This window comes from Drosophila takahashii, chromosome 2R, assembly GCF_030179915.1.
Source record: "Drosophila takahashii strain IR98-3 E-12201 chromosome 2R, DtakHiC1v2, whole genome shotgun sequence".
Taxonomy (NCBI): Eukaryota; Metazoa; Arthropoda; class Insecta; order Diptera; family Drosophilidae; genus Drosophila; species Drosophila takahashii.
This window is the reverse complement of record NC_091679.1, coordinates 9,839,011-9,863,538: the sequence shown is the minus strand read 5'-3', so window position 1 is coordinate 9,863,538 and position 24,528 is coordinate 9,839,011. Positions and strand designations below refer to the sequence as shown.

At 38.4% G+C, this 24,528-nt stretch overlaps 2 protein-coding genes across 4 annotated transcripts in view; one reads left to right on the top strand and one right to left on the bottom strand.

Annotated features, from left to right (window-relative positions):
- The window catches only part of LOC138912734 (transcriptional regulator ATRX homolog), a 1,213,613-nt gene that overhangs the window by 1,038,829 nt on the left and 150,256 nt on the right, over positions 1-24,528 (top strand). Inside the window, exons 19-20 of the mRNA XM_070213992.1 lie at positions 752-922; positions 988-1,915. Of these exons, the coding sequence (XP_070070093.1) occupies positions 752-922; positions 988-1,915 (1,099 nt within the window). The remainder of the gene's footprint in view (positions 1-751; positions 923-987; positions 1,916-24,528) is intronic.
- LOC138912736 (uncharacterized) lies at positions 13,817-18,815 on the bottom strand. 3 transcript variants are annotated; one of them, XM_070213996.1, is made up of 10 exons: positions 18,695-18,808; positions 18,382-18,617; positions 17,862-18,318; positions 17,321-17,785; positions 17,145-17,265; positions 16,741-17,080; positions 16,460-16,657; positions 16,021-16,390; positions 15,250-15,965; positions 13,817-15,196 (listed from the first exon to the last, which is right to left on the bottom strand). In XM_070213996.1, exons 6-8 carry the CDS (start codon positions 16,771-16,773, stop codon positions 16,250-16,252), a joined length of 372 nt encoding a protein of 123 aa, XP_070070097.1. In that variant the 5' UTR covers positions 16,774-17,080; positions 17,145-17,265; positions 17,321-17,785; positions 17,862-18,318; positions 18,382-18,617; positions 18,695-18,808; the 3' UTR covers positions 13,817-15,196; positions 15,250-15,965; positions 16,021-16,249. The 3 variants fall into 3 exon arrangements, with proteins under 3 accessions (XP_070070097.1, XP_070070096.1, XP_070070095.1); XM_070213995.1 differs by having other exon boundaries at positions 17,862-18,325; positions 18,382-18,815; XM_070213994.1 differs by having other exon boundaries at positions 18,382-18,815.

Genomic DNA, 24,528 nt, shown 5'->3' with positions numbered 1-24,528 from the left:
CTCTAGGATATGACTCTTTTTAAATATTTTCGAATTTCAATTTTAATTTGATCAAAATCGGACGACTATATCATATAGCTGCCATAGGAACGATCGGAAAATTAATGAGAAATATTGGAAAATTGAACATTTTTGCGATTTGTTAATTAATAGGAATGATCTGCAAGGGTATATAAGCTTCGGCTGGCCGAAGCTAGCTTCCTTTCTTGTTTAATTTTGCTTTAATTTGGATAACGGATTTCTGTGCCTTTTCATGCAACCGCAATATCTTAAGTTCTATGATATAGTAGTCCGATTTTTTAAATAATTTATTCGAAATTCAGAAATATTTAAAAAATAACATCCCCAAAAGTAGAAGGTAATATTTCAAAAAACACCGAAGCTAGAATTTTTTAAAGTTTTTTTTTCCGATTGTTCCTATGGGAGCTATAAGATATAGTTGTCCGATCCGGTCGGCTCCGACATATATACTACCTGCAATAGAAAGAAGACTTTTGAGAAAGTTTTGTATCGATAGCTCAAAAACTGAGAGACTAGTTTGCGTAGAAACAGGCAGACAGACGGACGGACAGACGGACGCTGATCAAGAATATATATACTTTATGGGGTCGAAAACGTCCCCTTCACTGCGTTGCAAACTTCTGACTGAAATCATAATACCCTCTGCAAGGGTATAACAAAAAAGGAAAAGTATTTCTGTAAGCGCAATATGATTAAACTTTTACATATTATTTTATTAATTATTTTTCAGATGACGTCCCTTTTAAACTACAGCTTTCAATCTGCTTCATTAATACCTAGTTTCAACTGTAGACAAAGTCAACATTTTTTCGAAGGCATAAACTACTCCCAAAAATATTCTTCACATCAGTTATCAGAAATGGATTTGTATCTAAAAGACAACATATTAGCTGCATCAAAGGTTTGTACATTTTTAAGCTCTGCACACAATGTTTCTAAAATGTCTAAACTTTAATTTTATCACAGTTACCACAGTTACCAGTAGCGGGAAATCTTAGTAAAGCTTCTGGACACGAAATCTCTCTTTTTGAACAGTATAGACGTTTGCTGGAAAACCCACTCAATGGTGCTTTAAACCTGTCAAATGAAAGTTATGAATCAACGAATAAAAAGGCACTAGAACGGATAGAAAAAGGCCAAACGGGCAATACAAATTTTTGCAACGACTATTTTTCTAGTAGCATCCCAATTCTTCAGAAGCCTAATGCTACTCAATATTTGAATTTAACGATGAATAAATGTGCGAAAAATACAACAATAATTGAAGAGCAACACAGTATAAAAAACACGCACTATAGAAAGGTAGCGGAAAGTTGCAAATTGAAGACAGCAGCCCATTATAATGTGTGCAGTCAAATAATACCTACAAGAACTTTACCTGAAGCTATTTCTCAACAGCTTACCAAAACAAGTCCTAATATAAACCAAACTTTTTTCGATAGTAAATGCGATAGTGATAGCAATTACGGGCTTCGTGATCAAACAAGTCGAAAATCATTCCTTACACCAAATAATGAAGACAGTTTCATATACATGACAAATATACCGCTGGGCATAACTTCTCAGTCCTTGGTATCGTCTGAGGTACAACAATTAAACAACACTTTAAAGAGGGAGAGGTCAAAAAGCTCATCTTCTTTAGCCTTAACAACGAAAAAATCTTTCCATTCAGATGAAAAACTAAAAGATTCGCAGAGTGAAAAGTTGAACAACACTGAGTGTAACTCGAAAAGCAACCCAAAATACGATGAAATTACATCAGAGATAATGAAAAATATAAGGTCAGCGCCTGTTGAAGTAAATTTGCAACCAGCAGAACTGAACATATACAACCAAGAAATTAAAGCTACACAAAAAGGCAATGGGGATTACACGGACATCAATACTATAAAGGGTAATGCACGCTTATTAAGGTAAGATAATTATACCATATTTTCCTGACGCGGCTTTGTCTAAGAGATCACTTTACCATTATTTTCGACTATTTACCGAGGTATTAAGTATAAAACAAAATGTAGGGTAAAAATCTATAAGTGGGATGGAAAGGGGTATAATTTGGGTCGACTTTCTCAGTAGTTTATACAAGATGATACTATACAATTTTTTTCCACTTTTTTCAAAATTCTATGAACATGAAAAGTATATATATTCTTGATCAGCATCACTAGACAAGTCGATTTACCCATGTCCCCACCCCCGGCCACCCCTTAGTCCCTTACTATGATCGGAAAACTATATCTTAGAGCTCCCATAGGAAGGATCGGAAAAAAAAACGTAAATAAATTCCAGCTTCGGTGTTTTTTGAAATATTACCTTTTACTCTTGAGGATATTATTTTTTAAATATTTATGAATTTCGAATTAAATATTTAAAAAATCGGACGACTATATCATATAGCTGACATAGAAACGATCGGAAAATTATTGGAAAAGTAATAGGAAATAAATGTTACCTTTTTTGGTTTTTATTGTATCTTCTATATCATATAGCTGCCATAGGAACGATCGAAAAATTAATGGGAAATTAAATGGAAACAAATTATAGCTCCGTTGGTTTTTTGTATTTCCTTCTACTGTAGGATATGATTTTTTTTAATATTTCCGAATTTTGAATTAAATTTAACAAAAATAGGACGACTATATTATATAGCTGCCATAGTGAAGGATAAATTAAAATTTTTGCCATTTGTAAGTTAATATGAACGATCTGCAAGGATATATAAGCTTCGGCTGGCCGAAGCTAGCTTACTTTCTTGTTTTGTTTTATACTCCGGTTTTCGCAAAGTGTTTGAATTTATTATACCTGTTACTCGTAGAGTAAAAGGGTATATTGTATTCGTTCAAAAGTATGCAACAGGGAGAAGGAAGCGTTTCCGACCTTATAAAGTATATATATTCTTCATCAGGATCACTAGCCGAGTCGATTTACCCATGTCCCCACCCCCGGCCACCCCTTAGTCCCTTACTATGACCTGAGAATGATTTCTGTCCTCGCGACTATCCATTTATTTAATTTATTCCATTATTATATTCATTATATTCCTCATTTATTCACAATTTCCTTCACGGAGATGATACTCATTATATTCCATATTTATTCACAATTTCGTGGAGATGATACTTTAACCAGATTTCTTACCAGGGACCGAAAATAACTGTTGTTGCTCATTTTTCTTACAAAGAAAAGAAGCAAAATTGTAAATACACCAATATTTTTGTTAGCTATTGTAGTGATGTAATGATTTTTTTTTTTTTTAGTTTTACAATAAAATTTAAAGAATAACTGATATTTTTCATTTTTTATAAATAAGCTCAACAAATAACATTTATTATACCCGTTACTCGTAGAGTAAAAGGGAATATTTTATTCGAGCAAAAGTATGTAACAGGGAGAAGGAAGCGTTTCCGACCCCATAAAGTATATGGGCACTTCCACCAAAAGGTCCACCAAGCCAAAAACCTTGAAACTTGGATAAAACATATTTCCACATGATTTTGCCCCTATATTAGTTTCTAATTAGTTGGATACCGAGCAAATTTGGAGTATCACTATGGACGGCAGTCCATGTAGTGACGAAGCGCACCAGGAGAGTGTGCGAAGGCGACTACTATATATACACGAAGAAATGAAAATCTACTGTGATGGTCCGATCATAATGAATGATACACCTATCGAAAGGTATTGCGAAAACTAACAGGATTGCATACCAAGACTTTAAGAAAATCAATTGGCTTGGGAGAGAGAGCGGTGAAAGTGAAAAAGTGAAAATTTCGAAATTTGGAGCTGTTGGGGCCGGTGGGCATAAATGCCCTCTCGCAATGTTTTAGTTGTATTCCTTTTGAAAATACCCGTCGAATGAGGGGTCAGTCAAACTCGCTAGTTTAGCGGGAAAACAGCTATAAATAGCTAAAATTTGGAAAGCCGTAACTTCTATACTACTAATGCTACAGACTTGTGCTGCTTCTCGTTTGAAAGGTATTTTTAAATGCTATAAACGCTGACTATATGCAGTTTGTGTAAATGTAATAGTTAAAAAGATATGAACAATAGAATTTTTTTTTAAACTTTCTTTTTAGCTTTTTTTTTAAATTTTCTCAAAAACGGCTCTAACGATTTTCCTTACAACTTTAAACTGTATAGCCCTTGTATAGTTTCCTTAAATTTTGGTATATAAAACATTACTGTAAAAAGTCACGTTTAAAAGTTATTTTTATACGAAAATAGCCACTTTTGCCAGCTCGAACAACTAACGCTCCCTTAGTATTGAATTTTGTGTGAGGGTATACGAACTGTATTTTAGGGTCATGGAATCAGTAAATTTGCACTTAAGAGTTCCATATAGGAATCTTTTGTTCTACGACTTTTGGAAAAAGCCGCTATTTTAGCTAAAAGTAGCTAAAAATAGCTAAATTTCGTTAGTTTGTAAGTTCTACACTACTAAAGGTACAGACATGTGCTATAACTCGTTTAAAAGGTATTTTGATATACTTCATCGCCTTTTTAACTTAATTCGTTTAATACAATGGCTTACCAATTTAAATTTAAATGTATATATTAGCTCCTATGAGAGCAAATGTAAACAAACAAAAACTTCTGATATCAAATAAAAACACCTCTTAACGAGGTAAAAAACTAGTGACGATCGCGCCTTCATTTGTGACGAAAAATTATTACACTTGTCATTAAATAGACTTTCTAATATTTTCTCATTCGGCACGCTGCAATAGAAAATGCCTGTAAAGGGAAAAAGGCTGGAATAGTTTGCTAGTGACCCTGATCAAGAATATATATACTTTATATGATACTATACAATTTTTTTCCACTTTTTTCAAAATTCTATGTATATTCTTGATCAGCATCACTAGACAAGTCGATTTACCCATGTCCCCACCCCCGGCCACCCCTTAGTCCCTTACTATGATCGGAAAACTATATCTTAGAGCTCCCATAGGAAGGATCGGAAAAAAAACATAAATAAATTCCAGCTTCGGTGTTTTTTGAAATATTACCTTTTACTCTTGAGGATATTATTTTTTAAATATTTATGAATTTCGAATTAAATATTTAAAAAATCGGACGACTATATCATATAGCTGACATAGAAACGATCGGAAAATTATTGGAAAAGTAATAGGAAATAAATGTTACCTTTTTTGGTTTTTATTGTATCTTCTATATCATTAGCTGCCATAGGAACGATCGAAAAATTAATGGGAAATTAAATGGAAACAAATTATAGCTCCGTTGGTTTTTTGTATTTCCTTCTACTGTAGGATATGATTTTTATACCCTTGCAGAGGGTATTATGATTTCAGTCAGAAGTTTGCAACGCAGTGAAGGAGACGTTTCAAGTATATATATTCTTGATCAGCATCACTAGACGAGTCGATCTAGCCATGTCCGTCTGTCCGTTCGTCTGTCCGTCTGTTTCTACGCAAACTAGTCTCTTAGTTTTTGAGCTTTCGGAATGAAACTTTCCCAAAAGTATTCTTTCTACTGCAGGTAGTATATATGTCGGAACCGACCGGATCGGGCAACTATATCTTATAGCCCCCATAGGAAGGATCGGAAAAAAAACGTTGAAAAAATTCTAACTTCGGTGTTTTCTCAAATATTACCTTCTACTCTTGGGAATATTATTTTTTATATACTTCTGAATTTCGAATTAAATATTTAAAAAATCGGATCACTTTATCATATAGCTGCCATAGGAGCGGTCGAAAAATTAAATGGAAATTATTAGGAAAAAATTATATCTTTAATGATTTTTATTACATTCTCTTCTACTCTGGGATATGACTATTTTTAAATATTTCCAAATTAATGTGAAATAATAGGAAATATAACATTTTTGCGATTTTTAAATTAATAGAATGATCTGCAAGGGTATATAAGCTTCGGCTTGCCGAAGCTAGCTTCCTTTCTTGTTTTTTAATATTTCCGAATTTTGAATTAAATTTAACAAAAATAGGACGACTATATTATATAGCTGCCATAGTGAAGGATAAATTAAAATTTTTGCCATTTGTAAGTTAATATGAACGATCTGCAAGGGTATATAAGCTTCGGCTGGCCGAAGCTAGCTTACTTTCTTGTTTTGTTTTATACTCCGGTTTTCGCAAAGTGTTTGAATTTATTATACCTTTTACTCGTAGAGTAAAAGGGTATATTGTATTCGTTCAAAAGTATGCAACAGGGAGAACGAAGCGTTTCCGACCTTATAAAGTATATATATTCTTCATCAGGATCACTAGCCGAGTCGATTTACCCATGTCCCCACCCCCGGCCACCCCTTAGTCCCTTACTATGACCTGAGAATGATTTCTGTCCTCGCGACTATCCATTTATTTAATTTATTCCATTATTATATTCATTATATTCCTCATTTATTCACAATTTCCTTCACGGAGATGATACTCATTATATTCCATATTTATTCACAATTTCGTGGAGATGATACTTTAACCAGATTTCTTACCAGGGACCGAAAATAACTGTTGTTGCTCATTTTTCTTACAAAGAAAAGAAGCAAAATTGTAAATACACCAATATTTTTGTTAGCTATTGTAGTGATGTAATGATTTTTTTTTTTTTTAGTTTTACAATAAAATTTAAAGAATAACTGATATTTTTCATTTTTTATAAATAAGCTCAACAAATAACATTTATTATACCCGTTACTCGTAGAGTAAAAGGGTATATTTTATTCGAGCAAAAGTATGTAACAGGGAGAAGGAAGCGTTTCCGACCCCATAAAGTATATGGGCACTTCCACCAAAAGGTCCACCAAGCCAAAAACCTTGAAACTTGGATAAAACATATTTCCACATGATTTTGCCCCTATATTAGTTTCTAATTAGTTGGATACCGAGCAAATTTGGAGTATCACTATGGACGGCAGTCCATGTAGTGACGAAGCGCACCAGGAGAGTGTGCGAAGGCGACTACTATATATACACGAAGAAATGAAAATCTACTGTGATGGTCCGATCATAATGAATGATACACCTATCGAAAGGTATTGCGAAAACTAACAGGATTGCATACCAAGACTTTAAGAAAATCAATTGGCTTGGGAGAGAGAGCGGTGAAAGTGAAAAAGTGAAAATTTCGAAATTTGGAGCTGTTGGGGCCGGTGGGCATAAATGCCCTCTCGCAATGTTTTAGTTGTATTCCTTTTGAAAATACCCGTCGAATGAGGGGTCAGTCAAACTCGCTAGTTTAGCGGGAAAACAGCTATAAATAGCTAAAATTTGGAAAGCCGTAACTTCTATACTACTAATGCTACAGACTTGTGCTGCATCTCGTTTGAAAGGTATTTTTAAATGCTATAAACGCTCACTATATGCAGTTTGTGTAAATGTAATAGTTAAAAAGATATGAACAATAGAATTTTTTTTTAAACTTTCTTTTTAGCTTTTTTTTTAAATTTTCTCAAAAACGGCTCTAACGATTTTCCTTACAACTTTAAACTGTATAGCCCTTGTATAGCTTCCTTAAATTTTGGTATATAAAACATTACTGTAAAAAGTCACGTTTAAAAGTTATTTTTATACGAAAATAGCCACTTTTGCCAGCTCGAACAACTAACGCTCCCTTAGTATTGAATTTTGTGTGAGGGTATACGAACTGTATTTTAGGGTCATGGAATCAGTAAATTTGCACTTAAGAGTTCCATATAGGAATCTTTTGTTCTACGACTTTTGGAAAAAGCCGCTAATTTAGCTAAAAGTAGCTAAAAATAGCTAAATTTCGTTAGTTTGTAAGTTCTACACTACTAAAGGTACAGACATGTGCTATAACTCGTTTAAAAGGTATTTTGATATACTTCATCGCCTTTTTAACTTAATTCGTTTAATACAATGGCTTACCAATTTAAATTTAAATGTATATATTAGCTCCTATGAGAGCAAATGTAAACAAACAAAAACTTCTGATATCAAATAAAAACACCTCTTAACGAGGTAAAAAACTAGTGACGATCGCGCCTTCATTTATGACGAAAAATTATTACACTTGTCATTAAATAGACTTTCTAATATTTTCTCATTCGGCACGCTGCAATAGAAAATGCCTGTAAAGGGGAAAAAGGCTGGAATAGTTTGCTAGTGACCCTGATCAAGAATATATATACTTTACAGGGCCGGAAATGCTTCCTTCTAGCTTTTACATACTTTTGCACTGTCTGTCTGTCTGTCTGTCTGTCTGTCTGTCTGTCTGTCTGTCTGTCTGTCTGTCTGTCTGTCTGTCTGTCTGTCTGTCTGTCTGTCTGTCTGTCTGTCTGTCTGTCTGTCTGTCTGTCTGTCTGTCTGTCTGTCTGTCTGTCTGTCTGTCTGTCTGTCTGTCTGTCTGTCTGTCTGTCTGTCTGTCTGTCTGTCTGTCTGTCTGTCTGTCTGTCTGTCTGTCTGTCTGTCTGTCTGTCTGTCTGTCTGTCTGTCTGTCTGTCTGTCTGTCTGTCTGTCTGTCTGTCTGTCTGTCTGTCTGTCTGTCTGTCTGTCTGTCTGTCTGTCTGTCTGTCTGTCTGTCTGTCTGTCTGTCTGTCTGTCTGTCTGTCTGTCTGTCTGTCTGTCTGTCTGTCTGTCTGTCTGTCTGTCTGTCTGTCTGTCTGTCTGTCTGTCTGTCTGTCTGTCTGTCTGTCTGTCTGTCTGTCTGTCTGTCTGTCTGTCTGTCTGTCTGTCTGTCTGTCTGTCTGTCTGTCTGTCTGTCTGTCTGTCTGTCTGTCTGTCTGTCTGTCTGTCTGTCTGTCTGTCTGTCTGTCTGTCTGTCTGTCTGTCTGTCTGTCTGTCTGTCTGTCTGTCTGTCTGTCTGTCTGTCTGTCTGTCTGTCTGTCTGTCTGTCTGTCTGTCTGTCTGTCTGTCTGTCTGTCTGTCTGTCTGTCTGTCTGTCTGTCTGTCTGTCTGTCTGTCTGTCTGTCTGTCTGTCTGTCTGTCTGTCTGTCTGTCTGTCTGTCTGTCTGTCTGTCTGTCTGTCTGTCTGTCTGTCTGTCTGTCTGTCTGTCTGTCTGTCTGTCTGTCTGTCTGTCTGTCTGTCTGTCTGTCTGTCTGTCTGTCTGTCTGTCTGTCTGTCTGTCTGTCTGTCTGTCTGTCTGTCTGTCTGTCTGTCTGTCTGTCTGTCTGTCTGTCTGTCTGTCTGTCTGTCTGTCTGTCTGTCTGTCTGTCTGTCTGTCTGTCTGTCTGTCTGTCTGTCTGTCTGTCTGTCTGTCTGTCTGTCTGTCTGTCTGTCTGTCTGTCTGTCTGTCTGTCTGTCTGTCTGTCTGTCTGTCTGTCTGTCTGTCTGTCTGTCTGTCTGTCTGTCTGTCTGTCTGTCTGTCTGTCTGTCTGTCTGTCTGTCTGTCTGTCTGTCTGTCTGTCTGTCTGTCTGTCTGTCTGTCTGTCTGTCTGTCTGTCTGTCTGTCTGTCTGTCTGTCTGTCTGTCTGTCTGTCTGTCTGTCTGTCTGTCTGTCTGTCTGTCTGTCTGTCTGTCTGTCTGTCTGTCTGTCTGTCTGTCTGTCTGTCTGTCTGTCTGTCTGTCTGTCTGTCTGTCTGTCTGTCTGTCTGTCTGTCTGTCTGTCTGTCTGTCTGTCTGTCTGTCTGTCTGTCTGTCTGTCTGTCTGTCTGTCTGTCTGTCTGTCTGTCTGTCTGTCTGTCTGTCTGTCTGTCTGTCTGTCTGTCTGTCTGTCTGTCTGTCTGTCTGTCTGTCTGTCTGTCTGTCTGTCTGTCTGTCTGTCTGTCTGTCTGTCTGTCTGTCTGTCTGTCTGTCTGTCTGTCTGTCTGTCTGTCTGTCTGTCTGTCTGTCTGTCTGTCTGTCTGTCTGTCTGTCTGTCTGTCTGTCTGTCTGTCTGTCTGTCTGTCTGTCTGTCTGTCTGTCTGTCTGTCTGTCTGTCTGTCTGTCTGTCTGTCTGTCTGTCTGTCTGTCTGTCTGTCTCTCTGTCTGTCTGTCTGTCTGTCTGTCTGTCTGTCTGTCTGTCTGTCTGTCTGTCTGTCTGTCTGTCTGTCTGTCTGTCTGTCTGTCTGTCTGTTTGTATGTATGAACGCTGAGATCTCGGAAACTACAAAAGCTAGAAGGTTGAGATTTTCCACACATATCCATCCTCACACTTCATTTTGCTGAGTGACGAGCATTAGATAGTCGGGACACCAACCCGACTATAGCGTTTTCTCTTGTTTTGTCTGCCTGTCTGTCTGTCTGTATGTATGAACGCTGAGATCTCGGAAACTACAAAAGCTAGAAGGTTGAGATTTTCCACACATATCCATCCTCACACTTCATTTTGCTGAGTGACGAGCATTAGATAGTCGGGACACCAACCCGACTATAGCGTTTTCTCTTGTTTTATATAAAATTCATAACAGGTACTGTCCCTGTTTCTTACTCATAATAGGTCTTACTTAGATATGTAGATTACATTAAATGCCGAAGACTATGAGTAAAAATCTGCCAAGTGGGCCACCCCTGTTCCGATTGTCATCGAACTTTTTTACTTTTCCGGTTCACAACGACAAAAAAAACTTCGTTTGAACGGTTTTCCAAATTTTTGAATTTTACCGGAGTTAGGGGTTCGCAATATAGCATTATTGACACTTTTTCGAAAAAGTTGCACTCAGTCATTTTTGTGTATCTTCGCAACGGTTGTAGATATCTTTATGATGTTTTCACTAATCGACCAAGAAAGATAATAGATTTTCATAAAAAACAAGAAAGGAAGCTAGCTTCGGCCAGCCGAAGCTTATATACCCTTGCAGATCATTCCTATTAATTAACAAATCGCAAAAATGTTCAATTTTCCAATATTTCTCATTAATTTTCCGATCGTTCCTATGGCAGCTATATGATATAGTCGTCCGATTTTGATCAAATTAAAATTGAAATTCGAAAATATTTAAAAAGAGTCATATCCTAGAGTAGAAGATAATACAATAAAAACCAAAGAAGCTAGAATTTATTTCCTATTACTTTTCCATTAATTTTCCGATCGTTCCTATGGCAGCTATATGATATAGTCGTCCGATTTTGATTAAATTAAAATTGAAATTCGGAAATATTTAAAAAGTGTCATATCCTAGAGTAGAAGATAATACAATAAAATCCAAAGAAGCTAGAATTTATTTCCTATTACTTTTCCATTAATTTTCCGATCGTTCCTATGGCAGCTATATGATATAGTAGTCCGATTTTTTAAATAATTAATTCGAAATTCAGATATATTTAAAAAATCAAATAAAAACACCTCTTAACGAGGTAAAAAACTAGTGACGAACGCACCTTCAACATACAAAAGTTCTGATATCAACATTTGTGACGAAAAATTATTACACTCGTCATTAAATAGACTTTCTAATATTTTCTCATTCGGCCCGCCCTAGCAAACTATTCCAGCCTTTTTCCCTTCACAGGCATTTTCTATTGCAGCGTGCCGAATGAGAAAATATTAGAAAGTCTATTTAATGACGAGTGTAATAATTTTTCGTCACAAATGTTGATATCAGAACTTTTGTATGTTGAAGGTGCGTTCGTCACTAGTTTTTTACCTCGTTAAGAGGTGTTTTTATTTGATATCAGAAGTTTTTGTTTGTTTACTTTTGCTCTCATAGGTGCTAATATAAACATTTAAATTTAAATTGGTCATAAATCATAATTTTTAAACTATTGTATTTTAACGAATTCAGTTAAAAAGGCGTTGAAGTATTTCAAAATACCTTTTAAACGAGGTATAGCACATGTCTGTACCTTTAGTAGTGTAGAACTTACAAACTAACGAAATGTAGCTATTTTTAGCTTTTTCCCGCTAAAGTAGCGGCTTTTTCCAAAAGTCGTAGAACAAAAGATTCCTATATGGAACTCTTAAGTGCAAATTTACTGATTCCATGACCCTAAAATACAGTTCGGATACCCTCACACAAAATTCAATACTCAGGGAGCGTTAGTAGTTCGAGCTTGCAAAAGTGGCTATTTTCGTATAAAAATAACTTTTAAACGTGACTTTTTACAGTAATGTGTTATATACCAAAATTTAAGGAATCTCAAGGGCTATACAGTTTAAAGTTTTAAAGAAAATCGTTAGAGCCGTTTTTGAAAAAAATAAAAAAAAGCTAAAAAAAAAGTTTTAAAAAATTGTCTTTTGTTCATATTTTTTTAACTATTACATTTACACAAGTTGCATATAAATGGCGTTTATAGCATTTCAAAATACCTTTCAAACGAGATGCAGCACAAGTCTGTAGCTTTAGTAGTATAGAAGTTACGGCTTTCCGAATTTTAGCTACTTATAGCTGTTTTCCCGCTAGACTAGCGAGTTTTTCCAAAAGTGGTAGAACAAAAGTTTTTTATATCGATGTGATGAACGTCATATCAAATTTTCAAAACTTAGAAAACATGTTTTGGACAAACTGACAAACTGACAAACTGACAAACTGACAAACAGAATTAAATTTTCATTTTGGGAAGACGAAGAAAATCTTATTTTGGCTATAACTTTTGAACGGAGCGTCGGATTTTGACAAATGACCCCTCATTCGACGGGTATTTTCAAAAGGAATACAACTAAAACATTGAGAGGGGGCAATTATCCCCACCGGCCCCAACAGCTCCAAATTTCGAAATATTCACTTTTTTACTTTCACCGCTCTCTCTCCCAAGCCAATTGATTTTCTTAGAGTCTTGGTATGCAATCCTGTTAGTTTTCGCAATACCTTTCGATAGGTGTATCATTCATTATGATCGGACCATCACAGTAGATTTTCATTTCTTCGTGTATATATAGTAGTCGCCTTCGCACACCCTCCTGGTGCGCTTCGTCACTACATGGACTGCCGTCCATAGTGATAACATCCCCAAAAGTAGAAGGTAATATTTCAAAAAACACCGAAGCTAGAATTTTTTAAAGTTTTTTTTTTCCGATTGTTCCTATGGGAGCTATAAGATATAGTTGTCCGATCCGGTCGGCTCCGACATATATACTACCTGCAATAGAAAGAAGACTTTTGGGAAAGTTTCATCCTGATAGCTCAAAAACTGAGAGACTAGTTTGCGTAGAAACAGACAGACGGACAGACGGACAGACGGACAGACGGACGGACAGACGGACAGACGGACAGACGGACAGACGGACATGGCTAGATCGACTCGTCTTGTGATGCTGATCAAGAATATATATACTTTATGGGGTCGGAAACGTCTCCTTCACTGCGTTGCAAACTTCTGACTGAAATCATAATACCCTCTGCAAGGGTATAAATATTAAAATTAAAAAACCAAAAATTTTGTTCAGTGTATTTTTTTCAATGTTCTTCACCAGCTACTAAGTTCAAAACCATTTAAAAACAAGAAAGGAAGCTAGCTTTGGCCAGCCGAAACTTATATATCCTTGCAGATAAAGCAAACACCTATAGTTTATTGCTCACTCGTCGCAGTTCCAGGGATTCCAGATTTAGCGTGCCTATTAACATTTTGTTTTTAAGTTGTCAAAAATCAAAACCCCTACTTTCTACAAAGTTACAATGAATTGTCTTATATTTCTTTGAATATTCCTATAGGAGCCTTAAGATCCGATCCGGCTCGCTCCGACATATGTACTACCTGCAATAGAAAGAAGACTTTCGGGAAAGTTTCATCGCGATAGCTTTAAAACTGAGAGACTAGTTCGCATTGAAACGGACAGACGGACAGTCGGACATGGCTAGATAGACTCGGCTATTGGTGCTGATCAAGAATATATATACAAAAAAAAAAGAGGGGCCCGGCCAAAGGTTTTTCGCAATACCTATTTTTCGGTGGACGCCCAGAGGTTTCCCATACAAAACGACAAAGAGTCCCTCATTGACAGCTGCAGTCGGCTGACGCTGCGCGCGCTACGGTATGTGTTAACCAGCCAATTTTCACGAGCAAGCCATTTTTGTATGGAAAACCGCTGTGCGCCCTTCTTAAAATAATGACTGAATAATGAATAATGAATAATGACTGAGGGCAACTTTTTCGAAAGTGTCACAAATGCCATTTTGCGACCCCTATAACTCCGGTAAAACTCAAAATTTATCGTTGTGAACCGAAAAAGTAAAAAATTTCGATGAAAATCGGACCTTTGGAACAGGGGTGGCCCACTTGGCAGATTTTGACTCTATCGTATTGAAGTAATTGCTTTCACCTCTAGTTAAAGAGGAAGGGCACAAAAAACATTTTCTAAGTATCACTTTGGACGGCAGTCCATGTAGTGATGAAGCGACGGCGACTACTATTATATAGCCGCAAAATTGAAAATCTGCTGTGATAGTCCGATCGTAATGAGTAACACACCAAATTAAAGGTATTGCTAAAACTTAAAGGATTGCATACCAAGACCTCAAGAAAATCAATTGGTTTGGGAGAGAGAGCGGTGAAAGTGTAAAAGTTAAAATTTAGAAATTTGGATCTGTTGGGGAAAGCGGTGAAAGTGAAGGAGATCAAAACTCTGCGACTACTATATAAAGGCGCAGAATTGGAAAATCTGCTGTGATGGTCCGACCATAATGAGTGATACACCGAACCTCAAGAAAATCAATTGGTTTGGGAGAGAGAGCGGCGAAAGTGTAAAAGTGAAAATTTTTAAATTTGGATCTATTGATTTATGAATTTTAGTGTGACATAATTCAAAAACAGTGATTTTTATACCCTTGCAGAGGGTATTATAATTTCAGTCAGATGTTTTTATATTCTTGCTGAGGGTATTATAATTTCACTCAGATGTTTGCAACGCAGTGAAGGAGACGTTTCCGACCACATAAAGTATATATATTCTTGATCAGCACAAATAGCCGAGTCTATCTAGCCATGTCCGTCTGTTCGTTTCTATGCAAACTAGTCTCTCAGTTTTAAAGCTATCGCGATGAAACTTTCCCGAAAAATTTGAACAAAAAGGAGATATATAAATATAAAGGAAAAAAAAAGTTAGGATATGCAAAATAGTTATAGGGATCGAATTCAAATCGGAAGAAAATTAAGGAGAAGTTTGGATGTCATTCGGAATAGAGTATCAGCCAGTATGACTCCGCCAACAACTCGCTCACAAACCAATAAAGAGGAGAAGTTGGAGAATATATCGGCACCCAAAGGCATGGAGTCGGTAAGGGAGCAGAACCCTGAAGGAGTGGGAAGCGGAAGTCCGGGAGAAGCTAGCGGTCATCAGTCGGTGGCCGAAACTGGACCATAACGAAGTCTCTGCCATCTGAAATAAAGTCAGGAGTCAATGCGGCACTATTTCAAGCACATCAGACTTACCAGGCGGGAATGTCGGCAGAGTATGATGCGTTTAAACATCAGATGCAGCAGGATTTGATGCCGTTCATGAAGGACATCAATGACTGCATGGCGGAGTGGCGCAGAGATTTCGCAAAAGAAAACACAGCGTGGCAGGCAGCTACGCAGGTTCGTCAGGCTCAACAACAACAGTGTGCACAGGGCCAAATACCCGCTTCGGGGACGAAGATGCAGCCACCTCCAGGCATAGCAGCACAGCCGCTGGCAAATCCAATGCCACCATTCGATGCAAGGGAGCTACAGCAACCTCCACCAAACATGTTGCCGGGGTTACGTTACCAGATGGGATTCCCGCCGCCATCATCTGGGCCGTTCTCCGAGAAGGAGAAACCGAATCGTCAGGCCTCGAAAGGGTATCGCCAAACCGTCTGGTTGACGGATCCGGAACAAAGAAAATGGAATGGGTCCCACACAACACCGCCAGAATATCCTCCTGGAAACGGTGGGACACAGCAAACCGTCAATCCGGGACAAGATCCGCGACGTGCAAGCGGGGCAGAAGGCGATTCAGCTTTTAAAGTAGGTCAGGTGAGGAAGTGGGGGCTAAGTTTTGATGGAAGTCCCAGAAGTATGCCCGTATCCGAATTTATATTCCGCCTGGAACATTTCCAAAGGTCCTACCAGGTGCCGTGGAAGGAGGTCGTAAGAGAATTTCACGTGTTAGTGGAAGGACAAGCCTAGGAATGGTACTGAATGTACGTGAGGTCGACAGAGAAGCAAGAGTGGCCTTACCTGAGATATGCACTACAGCAGCAGTTCCAGAGTCACCGATCCAACTTCGAGCGGGAATATGAGTTACGAGAACGGAAGCAGAAGCCAGGAGAATCCAACGAGGTGTACATCCAGACCATGCTACCACTCAGATCTCGACTAGAGATGCCGTTTTCAGACTTCGATCTCATAAAAGTGATACAGATGAACATTAGGGATCAGATTTCGAGAATAATATTCCCGATATACATCACAAATCTGGATCAACTCCGACACGAATGCCACGAATCGGAAAGAATCCTGGCGACTCGATGGACCAGACAGACAAGCAACCTCGATGCTCACCGGGTGTACACGAATCGTCCGAGGATAGATGAGCTTTTTCCGGGACCTGTGGAGCAAGAGGAAGTGGAGACATTACCGAGACACGGGAGAATAATTGAGAACGACAGCCACTTACCTGCTGAAATTGCGGAACCTTAGGACACCCATTCAAAGCATGTGAATCGGAGGTGTGGAAGGTATTCTGCTTCAAATGCGGACTACCGGGTGTGAGGACTCCAAGATGTACGCGATGGCAAGCGGAAAACGGTGGGAGGAGCTTGGGCAAGAAGCAAATAGAAGCCTCGTCAAATTGCATATCTAATGATAAGGATAGCTGTAAGGGAAACAAAATTAGTAGGATTCTCTTACCAAGAAATAGCATTAAATGGTCAAAACGTGAACCGAGAAGAAAATTACCAAGAGGCCAGGAACCGTAAATTGGGGACTCATTGCCCCGACCGGATCATTTCGCCGAAAATTGCCAGAGCCCTTAGGAGAAGTCAGCAGCGGAAAACGGAAAGAAGGATGATTTGCTCGGCCATCAGAGCTGCTGTGGAAGGTGACAATAGACCATTCGCACAGGTTCAGGTAGAGGACTTAGAGATTGTGGATCTCTTGAATTCCGGGGCATCAGTCAGCTTGCTCGGGGAAGGTTGCCTAGATAGTGGAATTGGCACCAGAAGTAGTGGGTGTAGAATCTTTTCACCAGGTGGAGTCCGAATTCATGGCCAAAGGAGAGCCGATAGAGGCACATATCCTGACCACGGAACAAGCTGAGCAGCTGGTTTTCTGACATACGAAAGTCAAGGACTAGGACTTACCAATGTAGAAGAGCACTCAATCCAGTTGGTTGAAGGAGCAGTACCCGTCAAAAAAAGATTCTTTCCAGTTTCTCCGGCCAAACAACAACTGTTGTTCACGGAAATCGATGAAATGCTACGACTAGGAGTCATCGAGTTGAGTGAAAGTCCCTGGAATAACCGAACGAAATGCTTACCCATTACAAAACATTGAGTCGATCTTAAGCCGGGTAGATGAGACGATTTTCATTAGCAGTATCGATCTGAAGCACGCTTTCTGGCAAGTGGAACTAGATGAAAAAGTCGTCCATTAACCGCTTTCACAATATCTGGAAGGCCACTTTATCCGTTTCGACGGATGCCATTCGGCCTATGTAATTCGGCTCAAAGGTTGTGCAGAGTAATGGATAAGGTAATCCCACAGCGTCTTTGCAGCCACGTCTATGTTTACTTGGATGACTTGCTGATTATAATCCAAGACTTTCGAAGATCATGAATAAAGGAAATTTGCCTTGCGAACAGATCCGAAGAAAGTTGAGGTGATTTTGAAGAAAGAGGTGCACAAAAATACGCGACAGCTACGCAGCTTTTTAGGAACCGCAGGATGGTATCGGAGGTTTATCCAGAATTTCTCCGGTGTAAGTGCACCGCTCACGGACTGCCTGAAGAATAAAACGAAATTTACTTGGACGGATGAAGCAACTACGACATATTGAAACGCTGAAGAAAGCACTTAACTGTGCGCCCGTATTGGCTCATCCAGATTTTGGGAAACACTTCTGGATCCAGTGTGACGCCAGCCATGTTGGAATTGGAGCAGTATTATACCAGCAGGACGTAGAGGGATCGGACCGACCGATAGTTTTCTTTTCGGCGAAGCTAAGAGGAGCACAACTCAATTACAGCGTGACAGAAAAAGAGTGCCTAGCAGCAGTAAAAGCCGTGGAAAAATTCCGACCGTATGTGGAGTTGATGCCGTTTACCATCGTGACCGATCATGCAAACCTGCAATGGCTCATAACACTCAAGGATGTGAACGGAAGACTTGCGCGGTCGTCATTAGCATTACAGGCTTTTGACTTTAACATAGAGCACAGAAAAGGGAAAGACAACGTTGTAGCAGACATGTTGTCCCGACCGAATGAAGCCGCCGAAATAGAGTTCTTTGACTTTGAGACAACGGAATTAGAGAGTCCTGAATACTTGGAAAGGCTACAATTAATTGAAGAGCAAGGAAAAGATAAGTTTCCGGACTTACGTGTGGAAGAAGGACTTCTTTTCAAAAAAAACCCAGTTTACCAGAGAAGAAAGCGACGAGTTTGAATGAAAGCTATGGATTCCGGAAGCTCTGACGGAGACTCTAATCCAGCAAGCTCACTGTAGCGACATAGCCATGCACGGAGGAATGGGAAAGACATTGGCGAGACTCCAACAAATGTATTACTGGCCCAAAATGGTAGTTCAAGTCCGAGAATTCGTAACAGCCTGTGAAAACTGCAGGGAAAACAAACAAACAACGCAGATAAAACGGGCAATGATGGGAAAGGAAGTACAGACAGATCGACCCATACAAAAGCTGTACCTGGACTTCCTAGAAAAATATCTGCGATCCCGCCGAGGAAATACAATGTTGTTCATCGCGTTAGACCATTTAACCTAGTTTGTATGGCTAAAAGCAATGCCGAAAGCCACATCCACAGCTGTAATTCGATTCCTGCAAGAAGGCATATTCACCCAATTTGGAGTTCCAGAGACAATACACACAGCCAACGGAAGACATTTTATCTCCAAGGAATTTGAGAATATGTTGCAAGAATACAGGGTTACACAAATGAAAACAGGGAGATACGCACAACAATCCACAAAGGTCGGGATTGTATGGAGCCGCGGGCATAAATACTTCTAGATGTGCTATCGCCATAAAACTTTTAACAAAAATCTAGATAAATATTATAAATGTATGTATGTTACAAAAATTGGGCAGATCGTACCACTATATTCTATATCTTCCATAGGAACGATTTTCTCATTTATATGAAAGGGCAATCAAAAAATTCAATTTTTGTAATAATAACAAGTTGGTTTGTTTACCGTACGATATTTAAAAACTTAGAACTGCATTGTGATTACTAAACTCCACCAGCACCAAAAAAATTATAAAAAACAAAAAAAACAAACAATAATAAGATTTAATATCATTTTTAAATTTTTTGATCGAGTAGCGAAATAGTTGACTCTAAAAGAGTTGACTTTTGGTTATAACTAAGTTTTTTTGTCCATTAATAAATACTTCGGAGGGTCTCCAAGGACTACGAATTTAGTAGTGTAGTCCAGTCCAGATGTTCCAAAGTCCGTATTAAAAGTAATTAGCCGTTGTCCAAGTTTAAAATTCCGTTTTGTTTTTGTTTTGTCTGCCGCGTGTAATATTTTTTTGTTGTTCCCCTCCCTGGGAGAGACTTTGTCGCGGGGTCCGGCCCCCTATAAAAACAATTTTACATTTTGACAAGGGATGAAAAGCTCTTATGTTTTTATAGCAAACCACTCAAAATCATAAACAAGGCTACTTTATTTTTATAACAAAACATGTAACTTTGAAATTCGATTACAATAGAACCATGGTAGACCACGCCTGTATTTCTTCATGTAAATTCTTAAGAATTCGCCGCCCGTCGAGGATAATTTTTTCGCGTATTTTGGGGGTGAGGACCGTAAACTAGAGTAATACCGTTTTTTGGTTCATACATTTCAATTAATCATATTTAAAAAGGGTGTAATCTCTTTATATATTTTTAAAACCGTATCCAATCCTGTGGATTTATTTGTTGGCCCCACACTTTTAGACATAAAAAAATTTAAAAAAAATATATATCTGGCTAGCAGACGTGTTTTTTGGAGCTCCAAAAATTCGAAATTTTTTGTTGAATAAATAATTATTTATTGTTCTGCTTTCGGCGCGTTTTCCTAAAAAGTGTCTCGCAATGTCGTCCGCTGTTAAAAACTCACAACACGAGCAGTAAACATTATAACTAATCAATTTCTGCAAATTCAAAGCTGTTTGACCGCCCGTGAACTCGTCAGTTCAATTGCGCTCTCAGCTGATCTAAAGTAACTTAGAGAACCGTATCAACAACAACACAAACTTCTCTTTACAAAAAATTACTGTTGCACAACTGCACTAGACACAGACATGTCAAACCAACAGGCGAGACGAGTTAGAGCTGACTCGTCTCTGGAATTGAGATCCGGGAAAACTGGTCGCACTTTAGACGCCGCAACTGTTAGAGCAAATATACGCCCGATTATCAGCGCTTAACAACGCCCGTTTCGCTGAGCTCACCGAGCACATCAATGCCACATCGCGGGAGACTGAAGAAAGGCTATTAAAAGCGTTATCCAGCGAAATTGACCAAAAATTCGATGCTTAGCTTTGCCAACTATCTGGTGCTGTGGAAGGCTTCGAAACGCGAGTCCAGCAACTAGAGGTCATCACGGCCGAGCTCCTGGACAAACTAGGACGGGATATGGAGGAGCTACGTTCCCTGAAAGCCAAAGTAGGGTCTGTCACCACCTTGTATAGTTTCACCATGAGCTTGCCGATATCACTGAGAGAGAGAGAGTTGATGCTGCTGGGTCTCTCTCTGTTTCTGTCTCCCACTCTCCGCTCTCTGAGGGTACATCTCTGGATAATGGGACTAATAATAATTTTCGCGACTAATTTCTCTTATAATCCTATACATTTTCTTATAATAGTTTTTAAGAGTAACTCAAGTTTAGTTTTTGATAATACTATCTTATTTCGGATTAGTGTGTGCCCATTGCGACCTTTTGTGAGTGTTTCTAATATGTTTAAATGTTTAAATGATCGTTTCCAATAATAATATTGCGAGCAGTCTCTTAAATATTCTATGTAAACAAAGAGAAGGTCTTAGGATTGTCCACATAAACGCCCAAAGTCTAGTAAGAAAAGTGGATGAGTTTAGAGAATTATTTGTTGGATTTCATGTTAATGTAATTTGTGTGTCAGAAACCTGGTTTGTCAATCGTTGCAGTAATGTCCGATTTATGTGTGAGGGTTACATGCTGCTTAGGGCTGATCAGATGGGCCATGCCGATGGATTAGCCATCTATATCAGTAAGAAATTTACATTTAAATGTATCCATGACAGTCAAGATGATAGAACAGTAGAATCAGATTTCATTGATATTACTGATCGAAACGCGAGTCCAGCAACTAGAGGTCATCACGGCCGAGCGCCTGGACAAACTAGAGCGGGATATGGAGGAGCTACGTTCCCTGAAAGCCAAAGTAGGGTCTGTCGAAGGGAAACTTAAGGCACAGAATGCCAAAAGTGCGCGGTACGTATGCATGGCATTCCTTATGTAGATGGGGAAAACTCCCGACCCTATTCACCAAATTATGTTTTGCGACGAACCTTGTTCCGACACCGAGAGTCCGCGATATCTTCAGGGTCCGTAAATCCCAGAATACATTTGTCGATCCTCCTGTAATAGTTAGGCTGGAGACGACGAGGGAAAAAGCGGCACTTCTACGAGCACTTGGTTGCATACCGGCGAGCCAACAACCAAAAACTAGGCATACACCTGCTAGGTTTTGATTCACCGGATGTGCTCTATGTTAATGAGTAACTCACGAAAGATAATTTCGTTATCTTTAAAAAAGCTATGCGCCTTAAAAAGCTTAAAGTTTTCTCTGTGGTGTTTACTCGACGTGGGATTGTGCACGCGAAATGCACAGGGAGAGATGAGCAATTTGATGAGCTTGCCGATATCACTGAGAGAGAGAGTCAATGCTGCTGGGTCTCTCTCTGTTTCTGCCTCCTATTCTCCGCTTGCTGAGGGTACACCTCTGGATAATGGGAATAATAATAATTTTCGCGACTAATTTTTCTTATAATCCTATAATTTTTCTAATAATAGTTTTTAAGAGTAACTCAAGATTAGTTAGGTTTTTATGCCCTTGCAGAGGGTATTATGATTTCAGTCAGAAGTTTGCAACGCAGTGAAGGAGACGTTTCCGACCCCATAAAGTATATATATTCTTGATCAGCATCACTAGACGAGTCGACCGTCTGAAACTTACCCAAAAGTCTTCTTTCTATTGCAGGTAATATATATGTCGGAACCGACCGGATCGGACAACTATATCTTACAGCTCCCATAGGAAGGATCGGAAAAGGAAACGTTAAAAAAATTCTGGTGTTTTTTGAAATATTACCTTCTACTTTTGGGGATGTTATTTTTTAAATATTTCTGAGTTTCGAAATAAATATTTAAAAAATCGGACTAATATGTTATATAGCTGCCATAGGAACGATCGGAAAATTAATGGAAAAGTAATAGGAAATAAATTTTAGCTTCCTTGGTTTTTATTGTATTATCTTCTACTCTAGGATATGTCTCTTTTTAAATATTTCCGAATTTCAATTTTAATTTGATCAAAATCGGACGACTATATCATATATACTGTGTTTATACGATGCCGAATTCACGCTATCATTTCACGCTTTTGGCCGATTCGTGCTTGTATAAACGCCATTTCGTGAATTCGGCAACACACGAAAGTTGACTATGATTTCAGCCCAAAAGCGTGATTTGGTGATAAGTAATCTGGTAACTCTGTAAAAAATGATCGACGTTGCCAGATCGCTAGAAATTGATGGCCTTTTATAGGCCATTTCTCTAATCAGTGGTATTAAGAATTAGATATTTTTACCGGTCCGGCTTCCCTATCAGCTGAGAGTGAATAAAAGCATGAATTCTCGGCTGTCGTATAAACAGGGGTTATTTCTATTTCGCGCTTTCAAGAAATCGTGATTGCTATCGTATAAACATAGTAATAGCTGCCATAGGAACGATCGGAAAATTACTGAGATTAATGAAATTAATTGAACATTTTTGCGATTTGTTAATTAATAGGAATGATCTGCAAGGGTATTTAAGCTTCGGCTGGCCGAAGCTAGCTTCCTTTCTTGTTGATATTACTATCTTATTTCGGATTAGAGTGTGCCTATTGCGACCTTTTGTGTGTGTTTCTAATATGGTTAAATGTCTATCCTAATGCAGAGCGTTTCAAATAATAATATTGCGAGCAGTCTCTTAAATATTCTATGTAAACAAAGAGAAGGTCTTAGGATTGTTCATATAAACGCATATAGCCTAGTAAGAAAAATTGATGAGTTTAGAGAATTATTTGTTGGATCTCATGTTGATGTAATTTGTGTGTCGGAAATGTCAATGGTTCTAAGGATGTTCGATTTATGTGTGAGGGTTACATGTTGTTTAGGCGTAGCCATCTATATAAGTAAGAAATTTACCTTTAAATGTATCCATGTCAGTCAGTAAAATTAGTTTTCATTGAGATTATTGATCGAAAATGTAAGAAAGAAGCTCTCATCTGCTGCATATACAGACCCCACCGCCAAGCCCTTTTCGGAGAACTTATGAGAACGCTGGAAGTCCTATCCGTTGGGTACCAAAATGTTATTATAACAGGAGATCTCAACAGCAATATGATAACCGAAAATCTTGTTCACAATGACTTTAATTCAATTGGGTTAAAATTGGTCAACTGTCTCGCACCTACCTATTTTACAAATACTTGTAATGAGCTACAAGTATTTGTAAAATATTGTAAAATAGATGTATTCTTTGTTAGTGATATGTTAAAAGTTCTTTTATATGACCAAATGTGTGTTCCTGCTTTTTCCAAACATGACCTGATATTTATGACGTATGATTTTAGTTCTGACAACATGCCATCTGTAATTAGCTATAGGGATTATAAATCACTTAATTACGACAACTTGCAGGCTGAATTTGACAACTATGACTGGACCCCCATTTACAACTTGATATCTGCTGAAGACCAACTATTATTTTTAAACTCTAATGTCAGACAACTATTTAAGAAGTGTGTCCCAGTTAGAACTTAAATTTTAAAGCCAGCAGACCAGCCTTGGGTTACCTTAGAAATGAAGGGATTAATTCGTTTGCGGAACGCAGCCTATTAGCGCTGGAAACAATATCGAACTGAGCATTCGTACAATATTTTTAAACAGATCAGAACTGATGTCACGAGAAAGATAGCAATCTCCAAACGAAGGTTTTATAACCATAAATTTGGAAATGCATGTACGTCTGGTCAGGTTTGGAAGGAGCTTAGAGGTATGGGGATAGGCAAACAAACTCAGGGTGCTAAATCAGACCTAGATGCTCACAATGAAAAGTTTGCTCGCGTCAATATTTCTAGTCCTCCTCAAAATATGTTAATTGGACACGTCTCAATACTTCCATTTCTGTCCAAGTCATTTGAATGCCTGGTTGGCCAGCAAATTCAGTCACACCTGGATAATAACTGTATCCTCAGCAACAACCAATCTACTGC